This window comes from Myripristis murdjan, chromosome 4 (assembly GCF_902150065.1).
Source record: "Myripristis murdjan chromosome 4, fMyrMur1.1, whole genome shotgun sequence".
Classification (NCBI taxonomy): Eukaryota; Metazoa; Chordata; class Actinopteri; order Holocentriformes; family Holocentridae; genus Myripristis; species Myripristis murdjan.
In genome coordinates this window covers 32,714,261-32,735,936 of record NC_043983.1, presented here as the reverse complement: position 1 = coordinate 32,735,936, position 21,676 = coordinate 32,714,261, and the positions used below count along the sequence as shown (strand labels likewise).

Here is a 21,676-nt window from a genome sequence, read left to right as displayed (position 1 = left end):
GATCAGCCAACCAGAGCCAAGAAAATGATAAAATGACACAATTTTTTTTTTTATTATTATTTTTTAACAAGATTTTAATATTGAAGATGAGACTTAATGACTTGTTGAGAGATGTAATTTTGCAGGATATATTTTGGGGCTGATAGAGCTGTTGTTCAGTGCAATAATGGAAATTTCTGGCATTCAAACTAACCCAATATCTGGCCTGGAATCTGTTTAGGAGCAAAACCTCCAGTGCAAATTCCTGCTCAGCAATGACAGACGGTGCTGTGAGTCAGCTCATTTCAGTGAGGACGGACTTATTTTATTCGTATTCATGCCTGACATTACTGTATATGAGGGCTTGGTTTTGTATAGATTTGAAATTTCTCACCAAAGCACATCGTGCGTGTCCTTGAGGCCTGTCAAACACGCTGAATCCATTTCCTGCTGCAGCGGCAGACGTTTGCAGAGTTTTATTTTGGATTTTTTTTTTTTTACTTTTATTGTTTGCATTGGAGTTTGTGTTCATGTTGCCCTCATGGTCACGGCTGCTGGAAAGCGTGTGAGGTAAACAACACAGGAGTCCAGTTTTCCCAGTTTAATCAGTGCTCCCAACCTGGAATTACAAGCATTTTTAAAAAGAAAATGCAGTAAAAAAAATCTTTTTCCGGTATCTTGTGGCCGGCTCGTGTCGGCGGTTCAACATGCGGTGCTAAAATAGATGAGCGCAGGACGCCCTCCACCCCATCTTCACCCCGTCTCCACCGCCTGCAGACAGAAACATTTACTGCTCTGACGATATTTCAAGGCAATATTAAACTTTCAATAAAAAGCAGATATCCGCCTGTCAGAGTGGGGATGTGGTTTGGCTCAGCAGCTTCAGAGGTGTCAGTCTGGAAGACCGGCCTGAAGGAGCTGCTAACCCGCCCGGAAAGATCCTCATTCGACCGGCTTTCAGTGGACAGCGAGCCTCATCCACCAGCACATTTAAAAAAAAACACACTCCCATCGTTTTCAAGAAGAGTCTGGCATTCATCAACATTTTCTGATTTGAGATTTGCTGTTGCACATTTGACTGCTGGCATGAAAATGACATGCAAAATAACTGGCCGTAGAGTTTTCTTCAATTCTATAGTTGTATTATATTATAGAATTTAAATTGCAATCATTTTTATATAATTTGTAATATTTTAAACAATTATTTTCACTAATTTACAAAGCAGTATGGTCCTTTAAACACAGGATTGAGCTCAAACTTTTTTTTTTATTTTTTTTTTTAACGTCATCAGTTGTGCGTCCGTCTCCAGATGAAGCGTTCACACTCATATCCATGATGCTAAATATGAGCTCTGGGAAAAACATACATGGCAGATCGTTTGGTGAACATCCATTTCAGAGCTGTAAGGTTTTTTTTTATGTTTTTTTTTTTTTTCATGCCCGCTTATAGAGACTGGCGGGGCGTTTACGTGTGTGCTAACTGGGGTCAACTGGCACAACTCATCATGAATCCCATGAAGACTTTTCTTAGGATCTTTCTTATGTGGAAATTTAAGAAAAAACCTAGGAAGATATTGCTGAATGAGGCCCATTGTTATCATTATTATTATTATTATTATTGTTATTATTATTATTATCATTATTATTATCATTATTATTATCATTACCCTAGGATGGTCCACATGCTGTCCCAGTAGAGATGGGTATCATTAAGAATTTATCAATATTGGCACCAATACTGGCTCCTGGTATTGATACTTTGCAATACCTTTTTGTGTCACGGGGGTAAAGAAATATTTGTCATCATTATTGTCAAATATAGACACACAATGCTATTTCATAAGTAGAAGATTTACCATGAATCATGTATGAATATGAGTCATAACATAATGAGATATCAGCCATATTAAAGTCTAATAAGCTAGTTTTCAGAGCACAGTGGAAACAAACTCTCAGGCTTTACTGTGATGACAGTTTCCTCCAGGTGAGGCTGCATATATTGTTTGTTTCAAAGTGTAATAAATCGTCTGTAATGCCAATAATGAATTTCAATCAGTCCGTCAGTCGACACTCAAATAAGTTTGCCGGTCACTCATTAAAGTTTGGGGTTTTGTTTCAGCTCAGTGTTAGCGTTAAAGAGACTGATGGGACATTTATGATGCTGCACACATCGTCCAAACAAACTGCAGTCACATCGATGGATCACATCGGATCACATCCTTCAGCATCAGGATGAGACACGCTGGTTCACCTGGTTTGGTTTCGGCATAAAAACACTCGCTTATGGTTCAGGAAAGGCCACGTTTATGGTTCGTGTCCATGTGAGCCGCTGTGCCGTGCGTTCTGGTAGCGTTGCGTTGCGTTTCGAGAGATGGTGCGTCCTCTTGGCGTCTCCTCATTTACATAAAGTTGAGGTCTAAGGTGCTTTGTGCATATTAAGGGCCTCCAGTGCAACTCGCCGCCTCTGGAAACTCCCGAGGATCTTTTAAATGTTTTCACGAGCCGACGTGCTGGTGCGGTTTGAAATCCGGGAGAGGACGGACACTGTAGTGAAGCTTCCGTCCAATCAGGTGCAGCTGGGAGGGGTCTGCACGGTAGTAGAAGAGAGCAAATGTCAATCATCAGGAGTGGCCACGCCCATCAAGTGTTTAGTGGCGTGGCACCTTGCATCAATAACACGCCCCTGTGGACTCAAACCATCAGTCAACGAGACAGAAACTGGACGTGTCTCGGTCACACAAGAAAAGTCTTGCCAGGAATGGGAACTGAACTGGGTTTTGTGCGTGAAGGTGTTGTGGTTTATGCTCCCACCCTCCACCCTGACAGCTGACGGCCCTGATCGTGTCTTTTGATTTGCTATCAGACGTCAAAGGGCGCCTTAGCTGTTGGTATCAGAAGTGAAAGGGGCGTGACCACCTGGGAATGTGAATGGCCCGGCCAAGCTGCAGTCTTCTCCTGCATTTACTGTTACCTTTGTCTGTTTGATTACACCTTATGATTCATATTTCCACCTTGATAAGACTTCTGGGGGAAACACTGAATAATTGTATGGTTTTTTTATTAACTGGCATTTAAACGGTCAAATTTAAATATTGGCTATCACATTGGCAATCCAAAAGTATCACCCTTCCCCAAAACAGCCCTGTCCAAACACGATGACACGACGGGACGGCATCGTGCCGCTGCTTGGCGTGCGGAGCATCTCGTGGCGCCGCCAGCCGGCTTGTGCGGCGTGTCAGAGGCGCGATGCTGCCGAGCCGCTGTTAGAGAGGCAGCCGAGTGAAGCTGCACCGCGTGACCGCAGGCCGCTGCAGCAGCTGCTGCAAGGCACCGGCTCCTGTTTACTGTGGCATCATTTACCGGAGTAATTGAATGAAGAAAACACTCTGCTCATTGGAGCTAAACCACCCATGAAGAGATGAGCTCATAACCAATACAGTTTATTCCGGCAATTATTCAGTAGCCTGGAGGATTTTAGATATAAAAGGCTGGTCTGATAAATAGTTTGTGCAGAGCGCCGGTTTGGGCGTCGCACCAAAACACACACGTGCAGTTAACAAGGTGAGCTGTGCAGCACACAGGAGGGGAGAGGGGTTTCTTTGTTTACTTCTTTTTACAAAAAAAAAAAAAAAAAAAAAACACCTTGGCTTTGTGACTTTATCATTAAAAAAAGAAAAAAGAAAGCACTGCAGTTCATGTCAGTTTTATGCTTCTCTGTTTTTAATTTTGCTTGTTCTGACAGCAGAAAACTGAGAACCAAACTCTAGATTTTTTTTTCAAAATCCAGTTAAATTGTAGCAATCAGAAGCGTGCAATCCTTTTCGTCAATCATTTTTATAAGAAATACCTTCCAACACATTTCATTAAGCAGCAATAAAGCCTTGGTGGAATACTGCAAGTCTGTTAAGTGACACTTTATAGCCCATTGGTTAGTTTATTTACTCAGGAATAAGTAGGATACCAACTGTTTTGCGGTTGGTTTATTCTCATATTTTCTTTTTATTATAAAAACAGAAAAAAAAGCAGCAGCAGCAACAACAAAAGCAGCAACATAAAAGCCAAACAGGCGTCAAAAATGTGCCTGGTTTTGAGTGACTGCAGTAATATGCAGCATTTTGCAGGTAATGTTGTTGAAGGGGAGCATTTCACTGACCAGCACACAGTCCCGCTGCATGTGGGCTCGCTCTGCAAAGCGCTCTAATGGTGTGCCTGGCTGCCGTCACCTCCAATCGCTCTCTGCAAGTCCATGTAGAACAAGTCTGAAGGAATTTAAGTGGCATCTCCATTATTAATGAGGCCGAACTGGGCGGACTCCGGTGCATTTATCGATTTCTTGCTCCAGCCTGCCTCCTAATAGTGTTTCTGTACGCAGAAAATGATTTCCAGTCCGGTTTTCGGATGCCGCCCGGCCCCCTCCCAGGCCGGGCTCAGGCTGTTTGTGAGAGTAATGGAAAGGGAGTGATGTCTCAGAGGAGGGAGCGTTAGATTTGGTGCTGACGTCTGTTCTGGTAGCCAGTCGCTGGCCGCTGGACAGGCTGCGCCGGAGCAAATGGCTCCAGATGGGACGGGAGATTCCCAGCTGGCCTGGCGCTCAGAGCTGCCCCCCGAAATAGAGGAGCCTCGCTCTCTCCATCTGCTTTGCTTTGCTCGTCCTCTCCTCCGTCTTTCGTCCCTGTTTTTTTCTCTGGTTTCACTTCGCTTTGTGTCTTTCTTTGTTTCTCGGAGTTTGCTGAACCCATTCTTCACACAACTTTCAAACTAATCTTTAAGGGAACTTTTGAAATGTCACTAAAAAAAAAAACACCAAATAAAATGCAAATCGGGTCCATTTCTGTCAGCTGGGTTGAACTGAATAAGTAATCAAATTGGCTTTCTTAATGTCAGAGACAAAAACAAAACAAAAAAACTCATCTACCACAGATATGAAATGAGGTTATCAGGAACTGCTTAGTGCTGATGATTACATTGATTATTATTATTATTATTTCTTATCTCAGATCATTTTGGCCACATTTCAACCTGATCTGAATTTAAGAAAAGAAGGAAAGTGAAATTAGCAGTTGTGTAATGTAACCAACGGCCATGCAAACCATGATAGAAACATACACATTATAATCAACAAATATGATTATCTAACATATCATTTAATGCTGAGACGATATGATAATAGCTGCAGGCCTCTGTCAGTCAGAGTTCAGTCTCCCTTTACGTCCCAAGACTTTATTAACGATATTCGTCTGAAAATCCCTCTCTTTCAATTCAGTTTAAGTCATCTGGGATTAGACTAAAAATAAAAAGGTCGCACTTTCTCCGGACGCTCCTCTGGAGATACTCAACAGAACGTCACCTGATATAGAAGATAAATATCATCAAGAGGTCAGGAGATGGTCAACAGCCATAAATCATATTTCAGCCTAAACACTGAAACATCGACGGACATTCGGTCGCTGAATTCCAGCAAACATGGCAACCTGGCTGACGTTATGGCCGAGTTCTGGGTGAGACATGGCTATGAGGTTATAGTTAGGGGTTAATAATCCATAAATAAGGTTTTTCTGAGGTAGGAAAAGCATTCAAAACATGTTAATTGGAGCTCAAGAACATACAGAATTTGTTCTTGTGAGAAACTGAATGCAAACAAAACCAACGATTAACAAGGAAAACTCCGGGTGCCTTTCAGTCCAAACTGAGTAATGCAGCAGCGATGAAGATAAATAGTCACTAAGTGTAGTGTATGTGCAGCTATTATGGCATCTTTGTGCAGCAGACTGGAAGAACTTACACAAAATATGAGACAAAACAATATGGGTATGAACCAGGGACTAGTTTCTCTTTCAGAAAAACAAAACAAAACAAAACAAAACAAATCAAAACAAAAAAACGCAGTGGAGGAATACATGACAGCTCACCTGAAATAATGCAGAAACAATGAATGTGGCTACATCATTTACATCATTTACAGCGAGCCTCAAAATAAACGCGGCTCGTTTTGCAGTACCGAGCGGCAAAATCCCCTCTGGCTGTCTGCAGCGAGCGAGAAGTAACGTCTCATCAGCATAAAGTGACAGAACTGAAATTGATTAGAAGTCGACAAAATCAAACTGATTTCTTGACAGCGCAGCGTTATGATTAGATGATCCCAGCAATGGCAGGAAAACACAGAGTTTGTGATATTTTGGGGTGGACCCTCTTTCCACCTGGTGTTAATATGAGTCTCAGGTGATTGGATGGCATTCAGATCGTGCTTGACAACAAAACAAGACAAGCGCAAATGAACCCAAGACGCACTGAGGATGAGGAGGACGTGATCTGAGTGGAAATGCACTTAAATCCCTAATTCCCATACAGATCTTCACGAAAATGTATTTAAATGTGACGTATGTGACGTAATTGGTAAATGGTATTGCTGTTTTTACCGCCTCACATTTTCTCTTCCCTGCTACCACACACACACACACACGCACACACACAAACACACACTGACCAACGTGTTCCATGTGTAAAGTCTAAGTATGTTTAAGTATGTAAAAAATTGGTCAGAATCAATCAAAGCTTTGAAAATAAAGGTGAAATTTGAACAGGAATGTCTCCCTAACGAGATGAGGTAGTTAGAAGTCATATCCTCCTGAGACCCGAGGAAAAAAAGTGTCTTCCAATTTAACTTTTTTTGTGACTTCTTGTCTATTTAGAGTTAAAACAACAACTCACAATTTAGAATTTCACAAAAATATTTTTTATTTTAGATTTTATAGTACGTCCACTGTAGTGGATTTTACTGTAAAAAAACAGATAATTTTAAATTTAAATTAAAAAAAAAAACAATCAAATAACCACAGATAATCAATTACGGACAATCAATGCCATTAACAAGAAAATATATAATTTTCATAAGTAAAAAACAATAGCTAAACAATATTTGACTTCCTGTTTCTTTTTTTCACGACATGTGCATTTTTCTGCAGCTGCCATTTTGGCTCAATAGAAAGTGGGTGTTTCCCTCATCCCACCTTATCACATGAGATATCATTGGAAAGGCCTGGATGTCCTCTGTACACCAGGACTTGATAGGGTAGCTCAAATGAGTAAAAGGATATAGACGATCAATTGATGTCCACTACAGAGGACATAATTGAATAGACTGGGTCTCAGGAGGGTAACGCATGTGATGACGTTAATACATAAGCCCCGCCCCCGACCAGAGGATGTGACACGTGCGGTTCAGTGTGATCAGATCGCAGTCGGAGAGAGGGCGGCTCATTTAGAGAAACGGCCTCCCACGGCTCCACTCGGTGTTTGTGGCACGGAGCTCCAGACTCGACCTCCACGGCAAACTGTGTTCATTTAAGTGGCAGCTGTGACTCTGCTGACGGAGGCGGGCGGTGCCGCCGCCGGCGCTCGTGGTCGACTCGGTCCACGCTCACATGCGACCTGCAGGCCGTGTGAGCGAGGCCTGCGCGTACATGCTCTTCAGTGAGTAACGGCTGAATGTAACACAAAGCCCCCCGTCCCGAAACACACCGGGAGGCGCTCAGCTGGCTTTCATTATCGCCGATATTCTTGTGCATCTGCCGAGAGAGAGCTAAAGCAAATATTTGCTGGGCTCATTTGGTTTTACAGCTGGTCTGCCTCATATACCTGTAAGGCACCTGATCTCAGAGACAAATAACAGCTCTGCAGAGACGCAGGCCCACTCCAGTCTGCGGGCGAGACACAGGCTCAGACTACCACCTGCAAAGAATATTTTACACAGCATGTTCCTCACCCAGGGATTAGCCTTAGACCTACATTTAATGTTAGCCATTTTTACACACAGACGGCATTCACTAAACTCTGTTGTTGTGTGAAGTTAAGACCAACCCTGAGCCACAGAAAATGGTCAAAAGTCAGTTTTAGCACATTTTAGGATAGGATAGGCATCCGGGGGTTAAAGGAAAAATCCACCCAAGGACAGCGGCGGAAACAGAACTACAAATTAATACTCAAGTAGAAGTACTGTGCTGAGATTTTACCGAAGTACAGCAGCTCGTCTGGTCCTTTTTCCAAACAGTAACTGTGCTCGCTGTGATCTTTTCCATGCACTTAGAAAAGGAGGAGACGTAGAAGCCGCTTCCTCTTCTCATCTTCGCTGACTGAGCTTTTATTGTGAAAGGCTCCACAGTCTGTCATGGATCATTTGTTCTCTGTAGTGGATCTGATTTAAAATGTAGTGAAGAATAAAACTCAAGCAAAAATGGACTGAAGTAAAAGTAATTTTTTTTTTTTTTTTGTGTACAGCAACAGGAACACGAGTCAATGTTCTTCGTTTATTTCCACTTCTGTCCGAGGATACCAGACATCATCAATCTGCGAGACGCAGTGCACTCCAGTTATTCTGTGATGAAACGCTGTAATTTACTTTTTCTGTCGCCTCCACTTTCCCCCCCGACGTGCCTCGTCTACTTAAGCCGGTGATTTCCTTTTTGTTTTCTCTGAATGACTTTTAGCAACTCCCAGAGACGGGATGCGAACGTGTTTTCAATCAAAAGTGGCAGAAGCACAGCGAGCTCGTCAGCCGCTTTGACATGAGGGAAGCATCCAGCGCATCACAATCGCAGCTCGATCGCGGCTGAAAAGTGGATTTTTCCTGTAAAATGCAGAGGTTAAGCAGAGATGGGATCAAGTCACCCATGTGCAGGTCTCAAGTAAGTCTCAAGTCTTAACCTTCAAGTCTCAAGTAAGTCCCAAGTCATTTTTTCTTGGGCAAGTCAAGTCAAGTCAAGTCACAGGTCATATCAAGTCAAGTCAAGTCCTGTAATAGATCAAGTCAGGTCCAAGTCAAGTCACATTATTACAATCTTACCTGCAGAATCCGGTCTTAATAAAGAGAAAATATAAGATATTAGTAACTGATTGATAGTGTTGTCATCCAATCATTACAACACCATTCCCAGCGTGCGCTCGTAATACCGGGTAATATTTCAGGCTAGAGATATTTATTTTATATTTTATATTCAAACTGATAACATGAAATGAACAACAATCAAGTCATTCAAGTCATCGTGTCTCAAGTCGAGTCAAGTCCTGAGTCTTAAACTTCCAAGTCCAAGTCAGGTCTCAAGTTTTTTTATTTTTTTGTCAAGTCAAGTCACGAGTCATTAAAACAGCGACTCGAGTCGACTCGAGTCCAAGTCGCAATGACTCGAGTCCCCATCTCTGTGGTTAAGTGCATTGTAAGAGGGGCTTTAGTGCACAGTGTGTGAGGTTCAAGGGGAAGTAGTTGTGTATTTTCTGGAACAGTTTGCAAGTTTTTTTTTGTTTGTTTTTTGTTTTTTCTAGCAGCCGGCATGAGCAGATCCATGTTGTGTGTGTGTGTGTGTGTGGTTGGGTTGTTAATGTGCTGGAGATCCCGCTAATCTGTCTACCATCCAGATAATCTGTGCACCTCCCTGCCTGTGTCATGCCGTGTTTGCTTGTCTTTATTTGTGTTGTGCAGCAGGAGTGATGAGTGCGTTTAGAGTCGCTGGCGCTGACCTAATTTTTGGAATCAGAAATAGCTCGTTTCGCAACACGCCGGGTGCAGACAACTCTGAAACGTCTTAGAAACTGCAACTTTTCCCACACCGACGCCGACTGAATCTGACACAAATCCCACAAGATACAGTATTCTGACTGATCTTTCGACCTTTTCGGGAAGAGGATGAAGTGCATTTGTGTTTTGACTGAATAACGCTCAGGCAAAAACCCAGAGTGCTCGAGTCCACCGCCTCCACAACCACAAGGTCCTGCGCTGTCCCCGACTCTCTAAATATATAAAAATACTCAACTGGAGTGGATTATAAAAAAAAAAAAATAAAAAAAAAAAATTCTCAGACAATAAAGTATTTATTCCTATGGAGGCCATCTTCCACTCCACTTTCTTTGCAAGCAGCTCTAGTGGAAACTAACACAGTGCGTACAAAAGCTTTATGATACATTTATGATTTTCTGCAGGGGCTAAATCTCCTCTGTCGAAATATTGTTCTCCTTCATTTTTCGTCTCTCAGTGTCAAAGTGCCTGTCCTTGAAGAACACACACCCACACACACACACATATATATGAGAGGTCAAATGGACGTATTTTTTACCGTTGCAAAACAATAAAAAAAACAACCTCCAACCTCCGAGTCACATGTGAATGTAACTGAGAGAGAATTCACAGCTGTCAGTGAAGTGAGGCGAGGGCACAGTGTGTTTTACATTTAGAGTGTCAAGCCCCCGGGTCAGCCGGCAGCAGCCATGGGAAATAAATAGCTAAATAATGGTGTGAACTCCTTTCCTCCTCTCCCTGCACCTCCTCTGCCTCGGATGAAACCCTCCGCGGCAGCCTGACTCTCCCACGCTACTTTATCCGTCTGCGGCGTTGCAAAGCGCTGAAAAGGCCAGGATCTCCCCGCTGAACGCTGACCATCCTCTGGACCCCGCGCTAACCTGCTCTGCAACCCGCATGACCGGATTTCCATGGAAATGTGTCCCGGGAGCGGCTCTTGGCTGCGGAAACACAAATGGGTTTTGAATCACGTTGAACTTTAGAAAGCACACTTATCGGCTGCCAAAAGTTAGTGTGAAAATTCCTCGCCCTCCCTGCATAATGCTCTTCACGGCTCCGCGCCGGGGAAATATAATTTAATCCCTGACAAGAACATTTATGTTTCCTCGGCCTGCGCTGACATTCTGGAGAGGCTGTTATGACGGCGGCTGCAGAATGGGCCGATCGGCGGCGCGGGCGGTCACGGCGTCCGCTCGCGGCCCGATGTCGTCCCACGCCAGGATGAGATTCCTGCTCGTCCCGGCTCGTGCACGGAAGCCGCCGGTGCGCATCTCGTGTTTGCCGGTTTACGTGCTCGGCTGCGCGCGGCTCCGGGAGGTTCATTCACAGAACGAGCGTGTCAAGGAAAACAACAGATGTCTCATTTAGACGGATGCGAGGCAGCTGAGGGTTTGCTGCTGAGTCAGATTGTGTATCTCACATATGTTATCCATCAGCTCGGCTCACTTCTAATGTCACACACAGGAACCTATCGGAGGCTCCGTCTGCCTCTTTCTGCATGATTTTGGATGATGACTGTTACAGGAAACTTCTTCCTTAAAGCCCGGTTCATGCTTCATGTGCTGGAGAGCAGAGTTACCACCTGAAATTTAATCGAACACTGACACACCTCCGTCTAGGACCGGATCAGTGAAGAACAACAACACCCATTACCCAGTTTTATTAGCCATTGCTAATAGGGATATGCCAATATTTTCCAACTCCTTCGGCCACTCTGTGATGCCGATGCCGATACATGCACATATTTTTTTTTCCACCTAATTGCAGGGAACATCATGTCTCTCCTGCAGTGGAATTGACATTTTATTGTGCCCGCTCTTATTGTGAAGGCAGAATGCTTTTGAAAATGCGCACATTCACCGGGCAAAATAAGAAAACGACTTCAGCTAAGGTTATGGAGAACGTGCCGTATGTATTTTTACATGATGTTTTCTCTCTAACAAAACTGTAAGATTCATCCTGCTGAAACAACAGACAGATCTGATCTGTTTCACGTATTGGCATTTCAATATCAACAGAAATGTTCTTACCAATATTTCAATACCAATATTTCATTTTAAAGCCGATATCGCCTGATACTGATGATGTGCTCACAGTCATCATGCATCCCTAATTGCTAACCTGGCATCGTTTGTGTGCGCTCGTTCATTTATGTGGTCTGCCAATAATGTGCATTATTGAACCTATAAAGAGTGTTTTTTAATAGTATATAAAGGTCTGCAGGTTGAAATGTGGACTCACACAGATACAGTCATCATATGCGAGTCTCCTGTCTGTTTTTTTTTTTTTTGTCCCCTTTCCTCGTCGATGTGTCCAGCACCATGTGGAGAGTGCACCTGTCAAGTGTTGTCGTGTTTACCTCTTTCTTTTTTTTTTTTTTTTTTTTAGTATTGTGACCTAAAATGCTCCCTTTTGTGGCTGCGCTGCTTGGCAATTAAATGAAGCTCGAAACATTTTATGTGCTTTCTTTTTTTTTGGGATAAAAAAATGTGGGAATGAGTGAAAATAGAGAGGGGAAAAAGCATATTCATTCAACAGTGAAGATGAGTCGTCACACTGGGATGGGATGTTGAGCGGCCCTGTAGATGGGCTCGGGATGATCCATGAGGAAGACCCACTCCCCCCGTCCTGTGACCCTAACCCCGTGAAAGCGTCCCACCACCTGAATTTAGCCCCCGCGAAACGGCCAGGGCACCGCAGTCTCATTAATTTGATAATTATTCTTGTTTATTCTCACTGAAACCAATTAGTTGTGATTGTGGATACTTGAACCCTAAACCTGAAATCTATCAAATTGCCCATTTTGTGTGGTAATGTTGCAGCGAATGAACAAAATTGCCTGCTCTCACAAATTTCATGGGGATTAATTGAATATGTGTGAATTATTGAAATCAGATTCCTGAAGGGTTGGCATGACGACGAGTCAGTATGGAGGAGAGTTTGTCAACCACAAACCACACGCACAGAAAATTAAAGGTGCTCACTAGAACCAAAAATGGTTCTTTGGGGTGAGGCCATAGAAGAACGATTTTTAGTTCTGCAAGAGGAGAATCATCATCATCATGCAAGAATTATTTAAGAATTATTTATTCCCTTAATGAACCCCCAAAGGTACCTCAAAGAACCATCAGAAAATGGTTCCTTTAGGAAACATAAATGGCTCTTTCAAGAACCTTCATAAAAACAGGTTCACAAAGTTCTTTGTGCACCCAACTGGATCAGTACCAGTACCTTTCTTTAAATGGTTCTTTCGTGTTTTTTCAGAATAAAAGGTTCTCTGAGCGTTTTAAATCAAATGTTTGTGGGCAGGTTAGAAGCCAACGTGAAGATGTTGTTGGCCGGTTCTCGATGTTCCACTGTTTTCTGATGGTTTATAGACCAAGACATTAATCCATTCACTGAGGAAATATAATTAATCCACAATGAAAAGAATTGTTAGCTGCTGCCACCACCGAATAACTCCAAACATGAAGAACCTTTAGGACTTTAAAGAACCTCATACAGTGTGTGAGGAACCAGCCCCTAAATAAAGAGGGTCCTCAGCTGCTGATGGTTCCTTGTAGAACCAGAGAGCGTTTTGAAGAGCCATTTAAGAGCCATTATTTCCCTGAGAGCCGAGCAGGCTGCTCCTAAAAGCCCGGTCTTTCAGTGCTGCTGTCACCTAAGCTCTTTCTCAAAGTTACAGCGGTGAAACAAGCTCTTACTTTAAGAGAAACGCTGACAGAGGACAATCTGAGGGCAAAGCGGGAACTCCTGGATGACTACACCTCGATGCCTTCAAGCGGCAACACTTCAGGTATCATCCAGCCATCACGGCTTGGCTCCGTCTGCACAAACACTCCAACCAAATTACCGACACTTTGACCCTCCCCTCCAGAAGCCTCTCCTACCTGCCTGAGGTTTCCGTCGCTAAGAACAGAGCCGGGCCGTCGAAGGGTAGATCACGGTGTTTTTTTTTTTTTTTTTATTTATGTGTTTTTGTTGGCCCGGGGTGCTCTGACATGTGGAATATTTAATTACATGTCTAACCGCTGCACATTTGTAGCTGTCTCTGTGTGAGGGATGGCAGGGCTTTGTGTGGGTTGCCATGGAGTGATAACAGGAATGTGTGTCCTTCCACACAATAACAGCAAGTTCAACACATTTATGAGTTGAACGAGTTTCACCAGCCCAACACGGGAGAAGTAAATTACCACCGATTTTTATCTCACTCTCAGCCCTGACAGGCTTATTCCACCATACTTGAAGTGGAATTATCTCACGACGCTGGCGGATCATTTGGCTGTCCCAAGAAATTTAATTTGACACCGTGATTATTTCTTAAAAGATGTCATTATCAGCATTTTGTGAAATAAAAATGTGGAGACACAACTCATTCGGTTGTCACACCTCAGCTGCTCGAGTTGAACGTGCAATTTTTTCTTGTCTCGTTCAGTGAGATATGTCGGCAGATCAAGTTGTTGCCCTTAAAAAAAAAAAAAAAAAAAAAAAAAAAAAAACACCACACGGTAAATTGGCCATGGATTTTAAGTGCAAATAGCTTCAGTTCTAGGATTATTCCACCAAGTGTTGGCACCGCTGCAATCTGATAGCAGGATCAGACTACAGGATGGGTTTCATCCGTCACAATTAGAAATGCACTGATTCTCTTTTTTCCTGTTCCGATCCGATTCCAACACCTGTGCTTTGGATATCGGCTGCCTTTTTTCTTTATTAGCCTTCTTCTTCTTCTTCTTCTTCTTCTTCTTCTTCTTCTTCTCCTTCTTCTTGCTGCTGGTCTTGGTATTATGTGGCAAGGTTGCAAGATCCTTTGGTAAACCACACAAAACGTCTTATTAAAAGAGCAAAAATACACAAACATGCATTACATTTCAGTTTATCCCAAAGCAATTCATTTGAACTGTGGTGTGGGTGCAGTTCAAGTGCACAGCCATGCATTGTCAGCTACCAGTTAGTAGATTTCTCTCATAGTTAATGACCATCACAATAGAAATGTTGTAATTTGACTGCAGTACCGGCACACTCCACGGTGGCGCTATACCAGAGTCAGAACAATGCAGCTCAGACAGGCTCAGGTGAAGAAGAAAAAAAACCCTCATGTTCTCTTGGCACAGACTGTCTGACTGACTGCTGTGGAGGCAGTGGTGGTAAATTAACTACAGGAATATTATAGAAATATTACATGCAGCAATGCGCATGTTCATACACCCTCCAATCAGATCCTTTAAATAATCCTAACCCTAACCCACTTCCTTTGACCTTTGTTTAAAAACCTTTATTTGATTGTCCCTGTCAATTTAAGTTTGGTATTTTGTTCTAAACTAGACCTAAACCAATCCAAACCCCAATCTTAACCATTTCAAAATAAGATTACTGTAATATATTAGAGCACTAACCTTAAACAAACTCAGATCCTAAATTATTCTTAAACCAGCCTTAATCCTAAGACCCAGACCTTTAATAATTCTCAAACTAGACTGAGATCAATTTAAACCTCAAACTTACGCATTCAGAATAAGATTAAACACACTCTCAGCATAACCTGGCTCTCACCTTAACCCTTACACGGTGAGCATGAGGGAGAGCAGCTCCTTCTCATTCGTCTCCCTCATAATAAATCAATAACAAACAGGGGAGGAGCTGGCAGGGTTTGTGATCCACGCTGAAGTACCCAAACTGGAGACGGGGTCACAAGGCAGGTGTGAGATATTGAATGTGTCGTCTCTAACACATAACCCAGTTCCTGAGCTTTGCACTGCATCCCTGCCTTGCTGTCTGCCACCTCCACCTCCACCTGCTGCCTCCTCCTGGATTAACATCTATGATTCCACCGTGCAGGCAGTGCATAAATCTGCATTATGTGGCTGTGTCATCTCCCGTCGTGTTCTTTCAGTCGTGTGTGCCTCTCAGACTTTGCCGTGGGAGGCGGGAGCTCGGTTAATCTGTGTCACGCTCTCACAGGTTCACATGAACACAAGGAAAATGGTTATAACTTGACCAGAGAGTCATATATATAGATATATTTTAGTATATTTTTTTTATTGCAAAGGTTTTTTTCTTATGTTTTTTTGTCGTGAGCCACTTTATTTTACTTTGTTATTTGTTGTGTTTATTTTTCTACAGATATATATTTCTCTCTCATAGTGTTGAGAGGTATATTTTGTGCAGAGTGCAATTATTCCTGTGTAATGTGTGGACAACCTGCTGCTGCAACACAGGAATTTCCCAATTTGGGATCAATAAAGCGCATTTTTCTGTCTATTTTTCCAACTTGCTGGACATTTGTCAGCCATGAGACTGAATTTGTGTAGTCTGAACGTGGGATCTGACAACATCTTGCAGAAATGATATCTTTGCAAAAAAAAAAAAAATCCACTTTCACGAGTCACTGGCTCTCGTATTTAGTTTTAAAATGTTGTTTCTTTAAAGCAGTGGAGAAAAATCCGAGATCATCCCACGTGTTTCCAGTGCAGTCTCTCTCTTTTCAGGAATACGTCTGAGAGCAAACACAAATCTGCTGAAACGAAGCAGAATGGGGCAGATCAGGCCACCGGGATCAAGAAAAAAATGACATTCGGTTCATGAAAATGATCCCACTGGTCGATTTTTTTTTCCCCCACGAGTTTGAGGAAAGATGAGATTTCGACTCTGAATGTGAGATTAAACGACTTGTTAAGACGGATGCCTTTTTGCCTTGAACCCTCAGTGCGTGAGTCACTGGTGCAAAGTGAAATTGGTCTGAATCTTAAATTGCGTGGCCTCGTCTTCAGATTAACATGACAGGGGCAAACTGACGACATTAACATAGAACTTCCTTGACCGTGACAGGGACAAAGAGCCCTCGCTTTTTTTTTTTCTAACATCGCAATTAGCCATGCTTTCCACTCATTACACGCTGAATATGTTGGCTTCTGGATGTGATTATGTTGTTCTAGGTGCAAACCCCTCTGTGAACCTGCGCCTCAGGGTGGGGTTTACCATTTGTTGATTCACATGTAGAAAGAAAAATATTCAAGATTTATTTCTGTCTGCTCCCTCTCGCTGTTAATAAGACTGACAAGTGCTGTTTAGCAAAGGAAGGATGCTGCCCAGCTATTAGAGCTGGCAGGGCTTTTGATTGGGTGTGGCTGCAGGTATGAATCAGGCTTTGAAAGAACATATTGTTATTGCAGATGCAGAGATGTAAAAATCCCTGGAACCTGCCTGGAACTGTTTCTGTGTCACGACTCCTCATCTGATATTAGCTCTCTCTCCTCTCTCTCCTCGCTCTCTCTCTCTCTCCCTCAGGCATGCCCAGCTTCATCAAGTCCCCCGATGACCAGATAGGGATTTCGGGAGGAGTGGCGTCGTTCGTATGCCAGGCGGTCGGCGAGCCCAAACCTCGCATCACCTGGATGAAGAAGGGGAAGAAAGTCAGCTCTCAGCGCTTTGAGGTACGACTCAAACGCCCCCAGCGGAGACCGGCCTTCAAATCCGCCTCTCTGATGTGTTAGTCTGCAGCATCTCCCTGTCTCACACCTTCACTGCTTATTAGGAGACTGTGTGTGTGTGTGTGTGTGTGTGGGAGAGATGCAGGGAGAGAGATAGGCTGTGTGCTGTTATTCTATACTTGCAATTACAGCGTGTCAACATAAGACAGCTCCTTCTTGGCCAGGTCTGTGTTTTTCTCGGCGGCGGCGGCGAGGCTGACCTGGGCGCTGTGGGCTGGATTCGCTCCGAGGCGCGCTAATTGCCACCCCGCACAAAACCTTAATGAGCACAGCTTTCTGAGAGTTTAGTGTCTGTTTATGCAAATCGAGCCGGCGAATACCTGAGGCGTGTGTCTGCCGAGTGAAACGTGCACGGCGAGGCGCTTTTTCTACCTGCGTGAGGCTGTAGCTCCTCCTTTACTTTGAAAGTTGTGGCCTGGAAATTGAGCGTTTCTACACGACGCCAGATTCGCGCTTTAGGATGAGCCAACGTCACCACTTTGCACATTACAAACACAACAACAAGAGTTTGCATTGTCTCATGTGGGCCAGGCTTGGAGTGAGACTCTGAAGTGTCAAAGGTTTGGTCTCACAGGACGAGAGCCGGCGAGACGGAAAGCCGAACGGGTCATTAGTGCAGCGAGAGATCAGCCGGCTGCACTTTGCATTTGCACAAACATGCGTACGTACGTGCAGAGGGAGAGGGGAGGAAGACGAGGGTTTGACCGCGTTTGTTGGTTTGGTTGATCGCATTTAGGGGAGACTGGGGTAAGATGAGCCATTTTTCATATTTAGGATGACTACATCAAGGCAATCATAGTTTTGTCGCTAACTAATATATCTGCATATATTTCAGGATGTTGTGCATCTCTTCAAACAAACAGAATGAGTGTAAACATAACTGTTTCCATAATATAGCATGTCCAAAAAAAGTGGTCTCGTGGCACAACTTACTCTGTGTATGGGGTAAATTGAGCATAGGAGCGGGGTAAGTTGAGCCGTATTCCTACCCTATCCCTAAAATTAACATGCCTTAAAGAAGAGAACATTAACAGCTGTGTTTTTGGAAAGAAAACACTAGAACACTAGTTTCTTGGTGTCCTTGCTGACAGTAAGGTCAGTTATGAACATATGAACGTAACACATTTGAACACTGAACCAAAATACACTTACCCCATACACTTAATAAGTAATTAATATTTATTTATTTATTTATTCATTCAATATTTCATATTTACTTAATATTTAAGACATTTAGGCTACAGCCAAAATACACTTAAGTGTATGGGGCTCTGGCTCAACTTACCCCTGGCCAAATGGCTCAACTTACCCCAGAGCTACCATTTTAACTTTTTTGGTCCCCACAGCTAAAATGGTGCACTTTTATGCTAGGTTTATGACCTCATGTTGTAGCTCATAGATACCACAACTGATGTATAAAACAAATTTAAAATGATCTATTTTGGTCTTAACACAATTCTCATGAAACTGATGATAGACTAAATTCACTTTCAAGAGTAAAAAAATGTTTTTTTTTGGAAATAAATGTCTAACCACTTTGCCCATGTGGTTCTTACCTTCACAGACTCCATGAAATGATGCCTTCCTCCTAAATATTTGGTCACATGATCAATGTTTTTTACCGTTTCCTAGCAACAGGGGGTGGCTCAACTTACCCTTTGGCTCAACTTACCCCAGTCTCCCCTACAAAGAGAGTAAAGAGTGATGTCACATCCTGCACAAATCGGGTCGTAGGACTCCAACTACAAGAGCAAAAATATCAAACATGTTTGAAAACGATCTGGAGAAATCTTGGAGATCGGGACATGATGGGGGAACCCGCTCACATCATGCAAGCAGCGACACGCCGATGTCACGCTGATTTATTTGGGGCGGTTCAGGACGCCGAAATCAGCTGTGATGACGTGCGTTTATCCCTTCATCTGACATCTGGAACATTATCTAGTAGAGCACCACCTCTATTAATTATAATGCTGAAAAAAAAAAACAGGGAAATAATCAAATGTCAAATCATAATTTGTGTTATTTTACACAAATAAGATACGTTTCTGCGAGGGGTGTAACAGATCAATAAATCCACAGCTCAGTTTGTATTGCAGCTTTTGGGTCACGAGTTCAGTTTGGTTTGTTTTCTCCCTAGAGAGCAAAAAATACAAAAAACGCAAAATCTTACCAAGTTTATTTGTCTTATTTTAAGTCAAAATATCTCATTACACTTAAAATAATACATGATCACCTCAGAAGTAACTTGTTTTTAGACAATTTTCACTTGTGTCAAGTGAAAATTCACTTGAAACAATTGAAAATTTGCTTGTTTCATTGTCAAAATTTGCCAGTGGAAAAAGTGAAAATTCACTTGAAATAAGTGAAAATTAGCTAGAAACAAGAAACAAATTTTGCCAATGAAACAAGCAAATTTTCACTTGTTTCAAGCAACTTTTCACTTGAAACAAGAGACAATTGTCTAAAAACAAATTGCTGTTGCAACAACAACAAAAAAAAACCACTTTAGTTCGACACACCTAGTTTCTGAGCTTCACACTTTGCAATCAGTCACGATTAATTTAATCCGCAGCAAGATATTTGTGTTAGTTAAACACATTTCAATAAAGTGAAGCCATTTTTTTTAATGATGCCGTCTGCCTGTGTGGCTTCAGAAGCAGCGGAGGCTTCCTCTGGTCGTCAAACGCTGCGCCTGGATCTTCATGTTTCTGTTGAGGAAAACAGTGGAAGTCATCAGATTTAATCTTTTTTTTTTTTATACCCTTCCTCTGCCACGTCTTGACATGCAAACTGCTCGTGCACGCAGGTTAGCAGATCAGCATTTTTCACGCACGTTTCAGCTGCATTAACACCTCGGCCGTCGCTCGCTAATTGTGACTGCAAGTCTTCCCGCGTGCCTCTGGACCAGCAGGCAGGCTCATTAGCTTCCACCCGGCCCAAATGACTTCAAGTGAGGCGCCTCGACGTGAGTCCTGCGCAGACACACACTCCAGGCTCACGTCATCGTGAGTAATAGGAATTATTTTCCACTTCTGCGCTCGGCGTTAATCAAACTGATGGCCTCCCCGTGTGTCGGGTGGGCTCACCTCCCACCAAGGCAGGAGGAAATCAAGCTCTCCGCTTTAAGTTGAACGAGGCTGTTATTGGGTTTAATTAAGATTAAGATTTATTTAGTTGAGTCTGGCTTTTGATTAAGTATAACAGAGATTTGTTAATTAAGCTTTACGTGAGTTAAGGGAGTTCTTGAGAGGCAGCGACGGTTTAGCTCTCAGACATCACATTTCAGGAGGAGGATTTGATTGGATGAGGTTTTTTTTTTTTTTTTACATGGAGAGGTCTCTGACTCAGACTTGTTTGGGTCTCAGTCACTGCAGAATGTGGACTCAACTTCCTCCCACCTTTTCTTTGTAAAGGAAAGTTTTTCTCCACCTGGTCCGTTGTCATCATTTCCTCCCCGGCACTACAAACAGTTTAAAGGATTACAATGTCCCTCACTCCTCTATGCATTAATCCATTAAAATCCTATGCATTAATTAGTGGGATGCTGAAGGGTGTAACACAAAGCTTCAGCAAACAGATCTACATCTGTGCTGATCCTCCACAAACCGCTGAGTCACTGTTTTGCATTTGCATTGCATTTGCAACGACGTCTGCACCTTTTTTTATAGCCATTTTTCTCTCGGTCTCCAACGGGACACGACTTCGTTTCGGACCTGGTCTCGACTTGAATTCGGTCTTTGAGTTGACGCAACTAAGGTGGTCTTGACTGCAGCCCTGGTTTTTAGAGCGTATGTACAAGAGCGGGGCGACGGTGTGTGCACAGGTTGAATCTGGACCATGAAATACTTTTTTTTTTTCTCTCTCTCTCTCTCTCTCTCTCTCTCCGCTGCCCATTACCAAGCTCCTTACAATGGCTGTTTAATTGGCTCACGTCATTTTGAGTAATAGGAATTATTTTCCACTTTTCTGCTCGGTGTTAATCAAACTGATGGCTTCCCTGTGTGGGGGGCGGGTCCACCTCCTACCAGGGCAGGAAGAAAGTGCAGCTTTCCGCCTCCTTCATTAGAAGAAGAATGTGCTTCCTGCCGGCCGGCTGTTTGGGTCACACACACTGCAGCGGGGCGGAAGTGTAGCGCCCGACGCTCTGACCTCTGAGTCTTTACCCCCCGCTCAAAAAAAAAAAAAAAAAATTCCTAAAGCCCCTCAAATACCTGCTGCCCACTCAAGCCCATCGCTGTGCACGTCCTCTCTCAGCCGCTCAGATGGTCAAATTGCCTCGAGAACAGATAGATAGATAGATAGATAGATACTTTATTCATCCCGCAGGAAATTCGCAGTTTTTCAGCAGTATCCACAAATTACAGATTAAATAATAATTTAAAAAAAAATTATAAATTATTAAAAAATAAAAAATAAATAAATAAATAAATAAAGAATAAGATCTAAGTACAACAGAATAAGATCTAAAGATCTGAGTACAACAGAATAAGATCTAACACTGAGAACACTGCAAAAACTCAAAATCTTACCAAGATTATTTGTCTTATTTCAAGTCAAAAATGTCTTATTTCTAGTCAAAATATCTCATTACACTTAAAATAAGACATGATCACCTCAGAAGTAACTTGTTTTTAGACAA

The 21,676-nt window shown here is 42.8% G+C and overlaps 1 protein-coding gene across 5 annotated transcripts in view; it reads left to right on the top strand.

The window, feature by feature from the left end:
• The window catches only part of ptprfa (protein tyrosine phosphatase receptor type Fa), a 424,230-nt gene that overhangs the window by 150,494 nt on the left and 252,060 nt on the right, over positions 1-21,676 (top strand). For all 5 annotated transcript variants that reach the window (XM_030049234.1, XM_030049233.1, XM_030049237.1 and 2 more), the window contains one exon: positions 16,832-16,977. In XM_030049234.1, the coding sequence (XP_029905094.1) occupies positions 16,832-16,977 (146 nt within the window). The remainder of the gene's footprint in view (positions 1-16,831; positions 16,978-21,676) is intronic.